At 38.9% G+C, this 16,453-nt stretch overlaps 1 protein-coding gene across 1 annotated transcript in view; it reads left to right on the forward strand.

The window, feature by feature from the left end:
- The window catches only part of BLOC1S5 (biogenesis of lysosomal organelles complex 1 subunit 5), a 21,169-nt gene extending 5,021 nt beyond the window's left edge, over positions 1-16,148 (forward strand). Inside the window, exons 4-5 of the mRNA XM_075704861.1 lie at positions 3,106-3,164; positions 14,067-16,148. Of these exons, the coding sequence (XP_075560976.1) occupies positions 3,106-3,164; positions 14,067-14,246 (239 nt within the window). The 3' untranslated portion in view covers positions 14,247-16,148. The remainder of the gene's footprint in view (positions 1-3,105; positions 3,165-14,066) is intronic.
- Positions 16,149-16,453: the final 305 nt, after the last annotated feature.

Here is a 16,453-nt window from a genome sequence, read left to right on the forward strand (position 1 = left end):
TCTTTTTGTGGGAGTGAGCACTATAGAGAAGAGCATGGCTCCCTCATCTTCATTTCCTTCAATCAGATATGTATTCATATTGATGAGATCCGCCCCCGGGCCTTCTTTCCTCCAGGCTGAACAGTCCCAACTCTCTCACCCTCTCCTCATATGAACAATGCTCCAGTCCCTTAATCGTCTTTGAGGCCATGTGCTGGACTTGCCAGTCTACCTCTGGGGATCCCAGAAGTGGACACACTACCACAGGTGTGGCCTCACCAGTGCTGATCGCCTCCCTTGACCTGTTGGCAATGCTCTTCCTAATGCAGCCCAGGATGCTGTTGGCCTTCGTTTTTTGCTGTGAGGCTGCATTGTTGGTCCTCAGTGTGTATTGCTGCCTGGCATTATTCCTCCCCAGGTGCAGGACTTGTCATTTCCCCATGTTGAACTTCATAAGATTCCTCTCAGCCCAATTCTCCAGTTGCTCAAGGTCCCTCTGAATAGCAGCACAACCATATAACCTGTCAGCCACTTCTCCTGGTTTTGTATTGTCTGCAAACTTGTTGAGGGTGCACTCTGCTCCAGCATCTGGGCCACTGATGAAGATGTTAAACAGTATCAGCCACAATGCTGACCTCTGGAGTAAACCACTAGTGACTTGCCTCCAACTTGACTTTGTGCTGCTGATCACAGACTCTAGACTTGTCTGTTCAACCAGTTCCCAATCCACCTCACTGTCCACTTACCTAACCCATACTTTGTTAGCTTGTCTATGAGGATGTTGTGGGAGACGGCGTCAAAAGCCTTACTGAAGTTGAGGTAAACAACATTGCCTGCTTTCCCCTCATCTGCCAAGCTAGTCACTGTGTTGTAGAAGACTGTTGGGTCAGTTAAGGATGATTTCCCATTCGTAAATGCATGCTGACTACTCCTGATGACCTTCTCCTTCATGTGTTTGGAAATGCTTCCAGGAGGGTTTTTCTCCTCACCTTTCCCAGGATTGAGGTGGGCTGATTGGCCAGTAGTTCTCCAGATCTTCCTTCTTGCCCTTCTTGAAGATGGGAGTCCAGTTTTCAGGAACCTTTCCCAGTTTCAGTCACTTTTCAAAGAGAGAGAGTGGCCTCGCAGCAACATCAGCCAGCTCCCTCAGTACTCATGAATGCAACCTGTCAGGCCCAGTGGACTCAAATATTTCCAGTTTGTTTAAGTGCTCCCTAAGCTGGTCCTCCTCCACCAAGGGTAAGTTGTCTTTGCTCCAGACTTTCCTCTGGTCTCAGGGGCCTGGGATTCCTGAAGGCTGGTGTTTATAATAAAGACTACGGCAAAGAAGGCATTGAGTACCTTGGCCTTTTCTATGTTCTTTGTCACCAGCTCCGTGCCCCATTCAGCAGAGGGCCTGCATTTTCCCTAGTTTTTCTCTTGTTGTTTCCATACTCACAGAAATCCTTACTTGTTGCCCTTCGCATCCCTTGCCAGATTAAACCGGATCCACCTTGGCTTTCCAAACCCTGTCCCTGCACAATCAGACAGCAACTCTATACTCCTCCTGGGTCACCTGCCCCTGCTTCTACCTCCTTATACACTTCCTTTTTAAGTCTGAATTCAGTTAGGAGCTCCTCGCTCACCCATGCAGGCCTCCTGCCACCTTTGCTGGATTTCCTACTTGTTGAGATGGACCTTTCTTGAGCTTGGAGGAGGTGATCCTTGAAAAGGGTGCTATGTCCCTTCCGTTACCATCATCCCAGACCCTTGGTTTGCCTACCCTATCCCCACCTTTTTTTACTTTTTTTTTTGAGGAATCACTCCCTCACCTGTGATTTCTAGTTTAAAGCTGTCCCTACCAGGTTGGCCAGCCTGTTGGCAAAGGTACTTTTGCCCTGTTTAGTCAGGTGGATCCCATCCCTTCCAAGCAGCTGTTGATGCTCGGAATGGGTCTCATGGTTGTAGAAACTGAAACCATGCTGCCAACACCAACTGTGCAAACAGCTGTTAACCCCAAAGATCCGTCAAGTCCCCCTCACCAGGAAGGCTGAGGAGAACATTACCTGGACCCCCATGCCTTTGACTGCTGTCCCTAGATCCCTGTAGTCATTGCTGATATTTCTTAGGTTACCCCTGCAGTACCACTGATGCCTACATGGAAGAGCAGCAGGAGTAATAGTTGGAGCCTCGGTAGCCTCTCTGTAACATCCTGAATGTGAGCTCCTGCCAAGCACCAAACCTCCCTAGATGACAAATCATATCGACAGGTGAGGAGCCTCTGTCCCCTGCCACAGGGAGTCTGCTACAACTATCAATTGCCACTGTCTTCTAATGGTCCTGAGTGGCTCAGGCTCAGCACCAGATGCTCCAGTTCATGGTGCTCCCAGCTCCTCATCAGCTACGAGGGCAGTGAACCTGGTCTGTAACTGGGGGTCCTCAGGGGGGCAGGACCCTGCCTCCTGGTGTGAGAAATCACCAGCTTTAAGATGGTGATAAATAAGTAAGGTATTTCTCAATACTAGGATGTGTTAGTGGGAGAAATGACTGCTTTGGGGAAATTAGTTTATTTAATTCTGCATTAATTAAGTGTTAAATAAGTTAAGAAAAAAAAATGCATAGGAATACAGTTCCTATTTCCATTGACAAGTTTTTCTAGGCTTAGGCTCATGAGAGAAGAGGCTGGCTCCAGCATAAAGATGTTCTCCTTGCAGATTGTTTATACTAAATCACTTCTAACATTTAATGGGGAAAAAAATAAGAGGGAAAAAAACCCCTGAACTATAGAGCTTGGTCACCTGTTTCTACTTACTGACTTGAGAGGTTTTTTGATGTCTTCTGAGGTGCTGAGTAGTGCACTCGAGCTTGTCAGCAACACTAAGGGATATGGGTGCAAGACGACCTAGCTGCCTTTCTCTTTTTGGCTTCTAGAACGCACAAGGTTTGAACTCGGTGATATGCCTACATACAGTTATCAGTGTAAAGCATTTTCTGCAAGTAGTGACAAATCTTTTTCATGCAGAGTTAAGTGACACAGTGGAATATAATCTTTGACTTGCAACAGCCTCACATCTTTTAAATCCTTTTCAGGCGAGTTTCTCTTTGATTTAGAACAGCAGACTGATCTAGTGCAATTTGTTATTTCAGTGCAAGCTGCCAACGATACGATCCATAGACTCCAAGAGAAGGAGCATGAAGAGAGGAAGGTAAAGGATGGATGGATAGATTTTTATAATGTGACCTAAGTAAGAGTCTTGTGCTTCTACAGCAAGTCTACATGCCTTCAGTATAGCACATATTTTTCTATACTTTATATACTTCCAGTAAAACTTCTTTTGGGGTGATTTCTGCACTTATAAAATGCAAACTGCAGTGGCACATATGTTATGTTCTAGGACTGCAAAGTTAACGGATCACTAGCTCTTCCTACAATCTCCTGATGTATGGAAACTGTTTTTTTTTATTTCCTTTGCTTTATTTTCCCTCCTAGCTCAGACTATAATATTTGTTACATACAGGAAAATCTTAAATGTAAAAAAAAAAAATTATTTTCTGTGGAACAAAAAACACCTACTAACCTACCAGAATGGAAATGTAAATCTTTCCCAGTTAGCTGAGAACATTGACTATATTATATATATTGCTTGTTGAAAAGGAAGTGTGTTTTTCACTTGTGGATAGGTTATTTAATGAAGGGCTATATTATAGGAACATGCGAATCATTGGAATCTTTTCAGTTGGCTACACTTTGCTCATTTGAAATACATGTGCTGTGAATCTAAAATTTGGAAAATTATACAAGAAATTAGTTTCATGTTTTCCCATTACTCCTTCATGATTGTGTTCCTGTGTTATCTTTTTACTTGCAAAATGTTAATAATTTAGTTTAGAAAAACTGAAAATGTTTCTGTGGCCATCACATAAAATAGGCTGCACATTGATTTATTTAAGCTGATGGTTATGTTTTTCTTTCCTTTTTGTAATCGATGAAGATGGGCAGTCCAGTTGCACTTGAATACTGGTACTGTGCAAACAGCACACTGCTGAACCCTGACAAAGTTTGCTTGTGTCTAACACTAGTGTAGATATTGGTAGAGAGCTTAAGTAGGAAATTATTACAGTTCTGCTACTGTTTGTTTGAAGTAAAACTTTAATAAAAAATTTTACAACTTACAAAATGAACAGTCACTTAATAAGAATGGTAACTATTCTTTTTTAAAATACTAGCTGTGTATTTCCACTCAATTTTTTTTTTTATGTGCAGTGGAGCAATACTAATAGCTATTCAGGATTTGTAGTCCTTCTTTAAGCTTGTATGGTAAGACTTTTTGGCTTGAAACTTTCCAAATGTGGATAGTAACAGGTAGACAACTTTTTAAAATTATAGATAAAAGGTGTCACTGTAGTTCAGCTACTTGAGGAGAAATTCTTTTTCCTTACTTTTCTTCTTGACATCATGTGTTCTGAAAAAAAAAAGGGGTTTTGGTAAGGTCTAGTGTCAAGTGATTCGTGTTAGCAGCCCTCAGTGAAATTAATTCCATTTCTGCTGAATAGAATGAATTTCAATATGATTTGCTTTACTAATTATCTTTTGCAGTTCCTTTCAGCTACTGCTATCAGCCAAGTAACAAAAGGCAAATGATCGTTTTCCCTGCCACATTCTCACTTAGGCTGTAAAGTAATTTGTGATTACAGGAGAGTCATTGAAAGAAGCATTCATGGAATCCCCTGTCTCGTTCAGTAGTCTTCCCATCTAGATCAGTAATATTTAGTTAGTAGTTCAAGCTGTGAATTACTTTAATCTTGTGGGAGAAGCTAGAGAAGACTTCAAGAAATTTTGTAAACCTGTTTTTGTGTACTATATTCTCATTTTTTTCTTTTAAATATTTTTATGTGGAAGGGTACAGGCTTACACTGGAAGCTACGTAACACTTCCCATTATGGTCTTACCTCTTAACTGCTTGTAGCATGAACTAGTATGGTAACATTTCTCAAAGCCTGTGCCTCCCTCAAATGGTGGCTTTTTTGGTTTCGGTTTTTTTGATGTGTTTTTGGTTTTTGTTTGTGTGTTTTAATTTCAGCAAAAATAGCCCAAGTAATACTAAAAACAAAGTTTATTGAAAAATTTGATGTTTTTACAAATGTTAATTTTTTGCATAATCAATGACAGTAAAACAAGGATAGAAATAAATACGACCACCTCATGTGAGTTAGTACTGTATACAAGAAGGCTTTACTATCTTTCAAGTTCAAGCAGTATGCGCTATTGAGTGAAAAAATGGTTTCATAATCAGATTAGATTTTTTCCAAATAACTAATGTCTGAACTTAGGTGTTGATATAAAAGAAATATGAAAGACATCACTGCCAAAATATGTAAATTTGCTAAGACACCAAAGGGAATTCCCAGAACAGGAATTAGTAAGGCAGCAACTATGTTTGTGTCGTGGTTTAACCCCAGTCAGCAACTAAGCACCACACAGCCGCTTGCTCATCCTCCTGGTCCTGGTGGGATAGGGGAGAGAATTGGAAAAAAAGAAAAGTAAAACCTGTGGGTTGAGATAAAGGCAGTTTAATAGGACAGCAGAGGAAGAGAAAATAATAATAATAATGATGATAAAAGAATATACAAAACAAGTGATGCACGATGCAGTTGCTCATCACCTGGTGACCGATGCCCAGCCAGTCCCCGAGCAGCCCCCCGGCCAACTTCCCCCAGCTTCTTGTGCACCTGGCAGAGCATGGGAAGCTAAAAAGTCCTTGCCTAGTATAAACACTACTTAACAACTAAAACATCAGCATGTTATCAACGTTATTCTCATACTAAATCCAAAACACAGCACTATGTCAGCTACTAGGAAGAAAATTAACAACTTGCTGTGGCTTGTGTTCTGTTGGGTGACTGAAGGAACTTCTAGCAGAACAGCTGAAATACTGTTTGGAGAAGAGGAATTTCTGAAAGAATGGATAACCAGCAATCAAAAACAGGACAAAGCTGTATCGGTGTGGTCTGGTGCTGGAAACCTTGAAGGAGGATAGAGCTGGAATTCTAAGAGTGTTTGGGGGTGAGGAGGTGATTCTCTGATTAAACAAACAAGCAAACAAATCTATCAAAATTTTGCAAAATTAACAGCAATGGAGAAATACCATTTGTACTTCCTTGTAGATCTTTTCAGGTGGGGTAAAAATGTTTCTTTTTTTTTTTTTCTGTGCAGTAGATGATAGTAAGTGCCAGTCAGTAACACAGATAGTAAAAGGCTAAAGCATAATATACTGTTGCTGACAGTTAAACAATCTTTTGGTTCAAATAGAAATCTACAGCATGGCGGGAAATGTTGGATTGTCTAATGCTTAAAACATTACAATTTATAGCTAATTGCAGAGATTCTCTTTTTTTTGTTTTGTTTTCATGTTATTGTACCAATACCATACAATATCATAAATTACCTAAGGCTTTCTCTTGGCTCAGGTACATCTGTCTGCATGCTTTAGTTCATATGGCAATTTTCCCGTGTTACAAAGGTCATGAGGTTTTACCTAAGAACAAAATATGTAGTTCTGAAGCCTGAAAGTGGTATCATAATATTGGCTTCTGTCTTGTTACCATGCTCTGGTGTATTTATACAATTAAATACCAAAGCAATTTCATTAACACGTCTTGACTGGAAGAGGAGAACAATAGAACTTTATTTGTTTTCTGAGATGGCTATGCTGGGCTTATTAGGTGCTGTTTTCTAATTTATAATTAAGTCTCACTTAAGTCTGACAGGAAGAACTTGTGTTCCTTCTGTTTGGTTGGTTGGGTTTTTTACTTGTAAGTTTAGACTTTAGTTATTTTACAAATTTTTGTTTGTTTAACAGTCATTTTAAATGACAAAAGGTAAGAATTAAAATTAGGCTATACTCTGAAAATCTGTTCTGTGAAAGTATACTGATTTTCATGTTTGTATGTGCTGTTCTTTGAGATATTTTGTTTGTTTACAAGTTACAGTTTCTCCAGTTGGCAGCCCTGGAATCGAAAGAATGAAACCTAAAATTCAAGGTGTCTGTTTCTGGGTTTTGAGTCATTACCAGCAATCCAAAATTTGTAACTGGAAGTTTTCAGCAATCTGGAAGTTCTGTAAATCTTTATTTCATTTTAATTGTTTGCTGACTGTGCATGGGTCAGAATTTATTTAAATTTATCTTTTAGATAGTTGGGTTGGTCTTGCAAAGTTAGAAATTTAATCAAAATTAAGACTGAATTACTATTCTTTCAATTTTTTTTTTTTTAAAGGAGAAAAAGGGATTACTTTCACATGCAACTGTACCTGCTTTTTCAAACATGCAGGCATTACTTCCTTCTTTACGACAGTAAAAAATATGAATATTAGCAGATCAGAACTTATTTATTACTACTGCAAGTGCTTTCTGGACTTCAGAAAAAAACATTCTTCTACTTTCCTGAAACATGAATGTGTATTTAATCAGAATGTATATTATATTTTTGTGTTCTGCGATAAGACAGAAGTGCTTCCTAACTGAGCATAAGTGTGCAAAGGCAATTTCAAGTTCTTAGAATCAGAATCATTTAGGTTGGAAAAGACCTTTAAGATCACCATGTCCAACCATTAACCTAGCACTGCCAAGTCCACCACTAAACCATGACCCTAAGCACCACATCTGTACTTTTTTTGAACACCTCCAGCAATGGGGACTCAACCACTTCCCTGGGCAGCCTGTTCCAGTGCTTGAAGACCCTTTCAGTGAAGAAATTTTTCTTATTCCAGTGCTTGACAACCTTTTCAGTGAAGAAATACTTCTTAACGTCCAGTCTAAACCTCCCCTGGTGCAACTTCAGGCCATTTCCTCTTGTCTGCTTGTTACTTGGGAGAAGAGACCGACACCCACCTCACTACAACCTCCTTTTGTGTAGTTGTAGAGAGCGATAAGGTCTCCCCTCAGCCTCCTTTTCTCCAGGCTAAACAACCATAGTTCTGTCAGCTGCTCCTCATAAGACTTGTGCTCTGGACCCTTCACCAGCTTCGTTGCCCTTCCCTGGACACGCTCCAGCACCTCAATGTCTTTCTTGTATTGAGGGGCCCAAAACTGAACACAGTATTCAAGGTGCAGCCTCGCCAGTGCTGAGTACACTGGTGGATGATCACTTCCCTGCTTCTGCTGGCTACAGTTGTTCTGATACAAGCCAGGATGCTGTTGGCATTCTTGGCCACCTGGGCACACTGCTGGCTCATGTTCAGCCAGCTGTCAGCCAACACCCCCAGGTCCTTTTCGGCCAGGCAGCTTTCCAGCCACTCTTCCCCAAGCCTGTCACGTTGCATGGGGTTGTTGTGACCCAAGTGCAGGGTCCAGCACTGGGCCTTCTTGAACCTTGCACAGCTGGCCTCGTGCAGCCTTCCTACCCTCAAGCAGATCAACACTCCCGCCCAACTTGGTGTCATCTACAATTTTACTGAGGGTGCACTCGATCCCCTCGTCCAGATCACTGATAAAGACATTAAACAGAACTGGCCCCAATAGTGAGTCCTGGGGAGCACCACTTGTGACCGGCCGACAACTGGATTTAATTCCATTCACCACCACTCTTTGGGCCCCGCTATCCAGCCAGTTTTTTACCCAGTGAAGAGTAGTCCCATCCAGGCCATGAGCAGCCAGTTTCTCCAAGAGAATGCTGTGGGAGATGGTGTCAAAGGCTTTACTGAAGTCCAGGTAGACAACATCCACAGCCTTTCCCTCATAGCGTAAGTGGGTCACCTTGTCATAGAAGGAGATGAGGTTAGTCAAGCAGGACCTGCCTTCTATAAACCCGTTCTGGCTGTGCCTGATCTTCTGGTTGTCCTGTATGTGCCATGTGATGGCACTCAGGATGGTCTGCTCCATAATATGTCTCTTATTATGTCATATGTCACCTACGGGGGCCCAGCTTCTGAAGGTCTTTGGATTATTGTTTGACTTGGAAGTTAAGATATTTGACGTGAGTCACTGATTTGATGAATTTGGATTTATAAATATATGTGTATATATATATAAAAATGACAGTGTTACTTTTCAATCTACACAATAACCAAGCAGATAAAGGGTGTCTATTCCTTTGAAACAACTGACTGAAGAAGAATATAAGAATAATAAACTGCTTTAATATTCAGGATAGATACTGGCATCAGTTATCTAGAACTTAATTATTCAATGTATAAGGAACTGGAAATAGGTCTCTACCGTCAGGGTAAATGCCATAAGCAAAAGGTTTTCAGTTGTCTTCGCTTGCCCAGGGAATACATCAGGTTAGGGAAGCTGTAGAGATTGATCCGGAATATTCTGTAGCTCTGTAATACCAAGACTGTCTTGTGAGTTATGTGAATTAGATTTTTTTAAGTAAAAAGATATTTTGTATCGTATTTCTAACACCTCAAAACATGGACTACTTTGCATATGGCTGGCTTTTTTACCTTGTATGTACAGATTACAATTTTGGAGGACCAATAATTCACTAGAATATATTTTTTTCTTTGAGGAATGAATTTTTTTTTTTTTTAAACCTAAACCACTGAGACATGGTAACATGTTTGAGGTTGCTCAGAATGCTGTTAAACCTTTCCTGAATGCAAAATTTCTGAGTGAGAACATACAAAAGCTAGACTCTGAATTACTAACAATTATTATATACGTGATAACTTGTTTTTAACTTAGAAATTAATTGTTGGAGTTTTGTGTACATCAGCATCACTGAGGTGATCTCTAGAGATCAATCATTCTTCTTACTGTTGTCATACTTGTGTCAGCAAGCTGTAGGAGATACCTAGAGCCTTAACTTTTTGTTTCAATTTTCAGTTCATATTTAGGAGGAGAAGGTAGGTATTTCAAACATTGCTCCTTGTAAATGATGTTTACATGCTCTTTTCTACTTGGCATGACTTTAAATCTGCAATGAATTAATGCTTCATAACTAAGGATTCTGATGCTTAAGATAGCAGCACCAATTTGTATTAATATTTAAATTGATTGAGGTTATTTCTTCAGTTTTAAGGAGTCAGATTTTGAGGAGTGAAAAATGTAATATGACATTGGAAAGCTTCCTAAATAACAAATTGATGGAAAATAACCTGAAGTTATGTTATCTTAAAATGAAGATGTTATTTTCCTCACCTTTACGAAATCACCCTGGAAATTAATTTGCGAGGCACACTATCCAATTCTATGTGTATTGTTTTCTGGAAAACAAACTTTTTGCAAATCTATAAATTTGGAAATTATGAATTTGATAGTATAAAATACACTCAGTATTGTCTCTACAGGTCACTAATATACATAATTGCATTGACTTTTGGAAACTGTTTGCTTTTTGAGAGTGACTTTTGACTTAACCAATACAAATCCATGCCAAGATGTCTATACATCTTGAAAGCCTTTGTATTTTACAGATTTTTCATGACTGCCAATGGCATATTTAACAAGAGAGATTATTTCATCTACCTATATGGGCCTCTATGCTTTCTAGCTGTGCTACAGTTAGGGGACAATATTTTTTTTGTATAGTGTCTTGATTTCATTATTTTTTCCTCCTGTGTGTTATGGTCAATTGAATAAAGCAGTGAAGTTAATAGCACTGGATATGAAGAGGATGTAGGAGTGGAAAGCATTGTAGTAAGAAAGCACAATATAGGGCAAGCCAGAAAGGTACTTGCGGAGCTACAGTGTGAAAGTCATCTTTCTGTGCTGAGAAACTGAATCTTTCAGTGGCTGGAGAACTAGGTGTCGATGTCCTGCGTGGGAGCCTGGATCCTGAAGAGGCTGTTAGCGATGTTCTGCTGAGCGAAAGGCTGTACCACGGTAGCAGCTGTTACAAGACAGCGGAGAAGGCTTGGATGAGGGAAGCCTTTTAGTATTGTAGCTCCAGAGATGGTGTCTGTTGCAGCTTGGGTCTTGGCAGTTGGGTGTGGACATACAAGGAACCTGTCTTTGGTCAGGATTTCTCTCTCATATTGTTCTGTGATGCCTAATGACATTGAAGTGCCCATTGAAGCTTATCCCACAGCTAAAGCATTCATAGGTCTCTCCTGCGTGGATTCTTTAACTTCTAGTAAGAAGCAAGTTTACACTGCAACATATGGTTTGGTTGAAAGATCTGTATCCTAATTCTTAATCCATTAAGAACTACACTTTGTTATTTTTGCTGTTCACACAGCCATTTGTCTGGTAGGAACAGGAATATTGGTTTCAAGATTATGACTGTCTCGCACACACAAACATAGCCACTCAGCAGCTGTCAGTGTTAATGATCTGGCAGTGCTACTGAGAACAGCTGGGTTTGAATTTGTTTTCTAGGAAGGAGAGCTGCAGTGCCCAAGGTGTGTACTGAGCTGCTACAGTGGGGTTTTCCAAATCGTTACCAGGGTGAGGAGTGAAAACAGTATTCAAGTCCTTGCTGTCTTTTAGTTGGTATTTCTTGTCATTCTTACTTGCTTGCTCTAGCACATCTTAATTTTGTTTTTCAGTTTTCGAAAGTGTTTATTCATATCTGCAACTTTTTACTTTATTAAAGGTGTAAATTGCAATTATATGGAGTTACTTTGTTTCCAACATAAATCTTACTCCATAAAATTAATTACTATTTCAGTAGAATGCTGCTTGCCTGCCTTTATATCTGTAAAGAATAGAGCAATTGCTTCTCAGTACTCAACTGTTTAAATTTTTATTTAGGCATAGATTAGGCAAGGTACATAGCCTGGCTGTTAATCTCCCTTTATTTCACAATGTCACTTCTCTTGTGCCAGAACAACCTAAAGACTGATTGAGCAGAGGGAGGCAAGAGGTTTTTAGGGAGAACAAAGGAGTTAGACCACAGATTTTTGATAAACTAAACTTAGCTATCTCATGTTCTGTAAATGTCTTCAGTTGTTTTACCAGGTAAATCATTTTATATCCTTGGGTAGAAATGGTGCAGTGGAAATGAAAATAGCTAGTAGCAACATGAGTTTCACATTCCTTGCAAACTGTTCATGTTGTGAGGAGCATGGGTTAGCCTAGGCTGAAGTGTGGTTTGGATAGGTGCTGTGTAATCCTGTCAAGTAAGCGTGTGATGCACTGACAGTTTCAAAACCTGTTGAATGTGAAGTAGTGTACAGGTCAAACTAGTACACTAGTCTATTTTGTTAGTAGCTGATATTGCATGTGTTGCAAACAAAATGGATTTTGGCATAACATTGTTACAATGTGTATAAAATGCTGCATGGCAGAAATGGTTTATTTAACCCATGCTGTGTGATCTTAGAGAACAACACATAGAGTGTGTTGAAGAATACATAAATGGATTCCCATTGCCTTTAGCTGACAGAAATGCCAGATGTCTATTGAAGCTGTATGATAATACGTATTGCTACACAGAAGTACTGTACATAAAAAATAATCATTGCTAATATATTAAAAAGAAAAAAAAAGAAAATAAAAAAAGAATGAATCCTCTCTTTTGCTGAGAGATGGAGCAAATGTAAGAACAAGTGCCCAGATTTATTGTGACGTCAGCATTTATAATATAAGGAGGCCAGACTGTTAATACTGCATGCAAGCAATCCACAGATGTACGTCTCATTTTGACAGGCATATTGGATGTGTGTATGATCTCTCCTTCTAGATAGCTAGACTTATGGGGTTTGGGTTTCAGGTTGGGTTTTTTTTTTTTCCAAGATAACAGAGTGAAAGGAATCAGACTTACCAGAAGCCAAGCAGTATGAAAGCATAAGGGGAAAAATAACTTATTTGTAAAGGAAGACATCAATCACAGTGAGAGCTAGCTGGCTAAAGCAGAAGCACAACCTGCCAGTTTAAAAACATTGAATATCCATGTTGTTGTATTCTATTTCACTCTTTCCTTTTTGTGTTAGAGACTTTTCATCAAGACTAGTATCTGATGACTATGCTGAACATAAGCATTGTGGTAAAATAGAAATGTGGTTTGTTTCTAGTTTTAAAAATGTATTCAAGAATGTAAAAAATACTTTCATTTCAACAGATTAAACATTGAAGGGAAAGTAGCAAACGTCAAGAAAAGAGGAGAACTATGTTAAAGGGTTGGCTGACATAATTTATACATGTTCTATTAACCATCATAATTTGTAGTGAAACATAAAAGCATTCTATTTACATGTATTTGACGTAAAACCTCAAATGTTGTCTTGACTGTTGAAGTGGATCCTTTAAGCTCTAGTAATGCATATATACCTAAATAATGGACACACATAACTCTCTTAAGATTTTATTTTGTCTAGCACTCACAAATGTGAGTGGTCCTAGTATTTTACTCATAAATCAGCTATGGTAATGCTTCCAGTGCATTTTTAGTCTGTATCATATATAACACAGACCTGCCTGTGCTTGCTGGTGCTTGCTGTACTAGATGCAGATTCTTGGTTCTTTAAGACCACTTAACCAAAAATTAGATGCGTTTCATTTAAATTATTGCTCTTTTGCTTACTTTCAGAACAGTGGACTCCCTGAGTCTGTCTGTGTCAGTAGGCAGCTTCTTTCTGTATGAACACAAGGAAAAAAAAAAACAAAACCCACCAAACAGTGTCCATTTACTGAGTTGGTTTTTTTAACTTTTTTTCCATAACTAAGGGGCTAAAAGCACTGAGTATCGTGTTCCCAAAATCAGAAGTTCATTTCAGAAGGGAATCTTTGTGAGATAATACAGATTTATATCAGCTGCTTACGGTACTTCCAACATTGTCAGTAGTCAGAGGAGCAAATAGTGCAACAAGTATGATCTTTAGAAACTAACAGAAGCGAAGTAGGCAAACTACTATCTTCAAAGTGTCTTTCCATTTATTTATTTAATTAATTTTCACCAGACTAGCATAGAAAAGCTATTGTTGCTAATGCTATCACATTAGTAGTATTGTAGACATTTTACCATTTGTTTTGGATTGACTTATGCTTTACAAAATTGTATGTTTTCTTTTTAGTTTCACCTTTTCATATGTTTTCTTGCTAGTTTCACTTTACTTGAAGTAAAAGCCCGCGTTTCTCTGATACTCGTAACATTATGTAGATTTCATTAAATCCTCTTGTTTTAGTCTGGAAATGATTGTTAAAACTTCTCATTTTCCTCCTCAGCTTCAGGCGGACAAGCTGATGGGTCGTGAAGAGAAGCGCATAGCCCACTGGGAGGAATTCATGAAAGAACAACAAAACAAACGAGCAGAGGTGGACGAAGAACACAGAAAAGCTATGGAGCGCCTCAAAGAGCAGTATTCTGAGATGGAGAAGGAACTGGCCAAATATGTTTCTTTTTAAGACCTTTCTTTTTTAGTAATGCTGGGTTTGTGCCAATACTCAGTTGCTTCTGACTTAAATTGAGATTCTTTTGGAAAGCTGAAACACATAAGAAAAAAGAAGAATTTCTTCTACACGTTTGGTAGGGGAAGAAAAGGTTTGCATACTTTCAACTTAAGTGCCTATCTCTGCTTGTTTTGTTCAGGGCAGGTAGAATGCCAGTATTTCTTCATTTGTTGGAAGGTGGAACTGGAAATTACATTGCGTGACTACATCAGCTCAGGGAGTTGCAAACTGGAATTCTCTCCCATCTGCAGAGAGTATCGTATCGTTTGGGAAAACAGAGACTAATGTAATACTAACTATCCCAGTGTGCAGCCACAGCCCTTTCCCAAGAAGTAGGTGTAATAGGTTCCAGCCATAGTTAGCTGAGAATTCACTGGGAAAACTGTAAAACCCATTCATAGGTTTCAGGAAAGCCAACTTGTTTTATGGAATACTTTACTTTGAAGCGTTAGCAATGAAAGATCTCAACAGAGTCTTAAATCCAGTTGTAATTCCAACTTTTGGGTTGTATGTTCACTATTATGAAGTAGAGCTGAGACTTAAATGGCTTTTGCTAACATAAAAATGGCTAAGTGAGCTTGGATAACAATTTCTTTTCTCTCCCTGTAAATGTCTCAGGCCTCTCTTTTTAAGCTTTACTGTTCTAAGCAAAGCCAAAACAAGCTCCAAAGTAATCATGAAAAGCATATCGGTCTTTGTATTAGCTTTGTAGCTAGTACAGTATTTACATTAAATATTTGACATGCTGTTGGTTTACTTAGGATAAGCTTGTCAGAATTTTATAAAGTAATTGAGGAAAGATTTTTGTTTCCTTATCAGCATAACAAATGAGCAGATTAATGGTAAAACGCCTGTAGTACTGACCTGCTTTCTTACTAACTGTTACGGGGTACGTGAAGCTCCTGTATTTAAAACTTGCAGTTAACAGCAGTGTAACTGAAGAAGTTAACTTAACCAGTTCATTAACCAAGCAAAATGAGACATAGTACCTTAATGAAATTTGCTGCAAGCTAACCGTTAGTACAGGAAATATCTTTCCATAATTTAGCTGGTGTCCAATGTAGAATGGAAACAGGTAAAAATAAACAGAATTTACCCTTTACCTGTATTGCAACAGTAATATGCCAACAATGGTTGCTTGTTTAAGTTTATGGCTTGGTGTCAAGGCTCCGTTCCTGGCAGCATGTTGATAGTGTGATTAAAGTTAGTAGAGGAGATGGAATAAGTATTTGAGATTTCTTTCAATAACACTGAATTCTTGCCAAGCTGCTCTGCCCGCTACTGTGGGCCCAACAGCTTCATCAATCATCATTGTGTATCGGGACTGAAAAGAGGACTTGCCGACACTGGGGCACGCTGGAATGTTGGTAATTCTCTGTTGTGGATGGAAAAAAGTGTAGATGTCTCAAAATTATCCCACACATAAAAAATAGGAAAGCCTCTTTTAGAACAACCCCTATTTGAATAGAAGGTGACCTCTAATATTTTTCAGCTTACATACCCATGATGAATGTTGTAACTAAGCTCAGACTTTCATTTAAAAAAGATAAAGTTAGTTCCTGCCTGTCTTTAGAATTGGGTGTGGAATAGTTTTGATTGTTTTGAGCACAGACTGAAAATGGCTTCGCTCTTACCAGATTATTTGATGTATATGTGCTCAAAGCCCAAATATCTTTAGAACAAAATGCATTTAACTGCATACTGAATTCAGTTTTATTTTTGCACTGATAATTTTTATTAAGATTTAGATATCTAATTAACTGTGCACTGGAGCTGTGGATTTTAGTATTTTGTCAATTTCAGGGCTCTTAAGCAATGATACCAGTGTTTCAAGTTGGATATTCACTGGAAAATAAAGCGGTGTTTCCAAAATCTTCTGGGATTTGTGCTCCTGATTCTTTAGAAAGCTTCTAAATACTAACACTGAAAATGTGTTCCTCTTTTAGAATGATACAGTTATTTTTATGCTGAAGATCATTTGAAAACACTTTTCTTCATAGTCTGTGTCTGCCTGTTGGCCCGCTCTTTATTCATTGTGGAGACTGCCTGAAAACTATCCGTTGCTGAATTATTTTATTCAGTAACTTTCACTTTATTAATATGATATGCTATAGGTTTTGAGGTACTTGGAAATGCTTAATTGTCTTTGAAGCACTGGCCAA

Source organism: Pelecanus crispus, chromosome 2 (genome assembly GCF_030463565.1).
Source record: "Pelecanus crispus isolate bPelCri1 chromosome 2, bPelCri1.pri, whole genome shotgun sequence".
In the NCBI taxonomy this organism is placed as follows: Eukaryota; Metazoa; Chordata; class Aves; order Pelecaniformes; family Pelecanidae; genus Pelecanus; species Pelecanus crispus.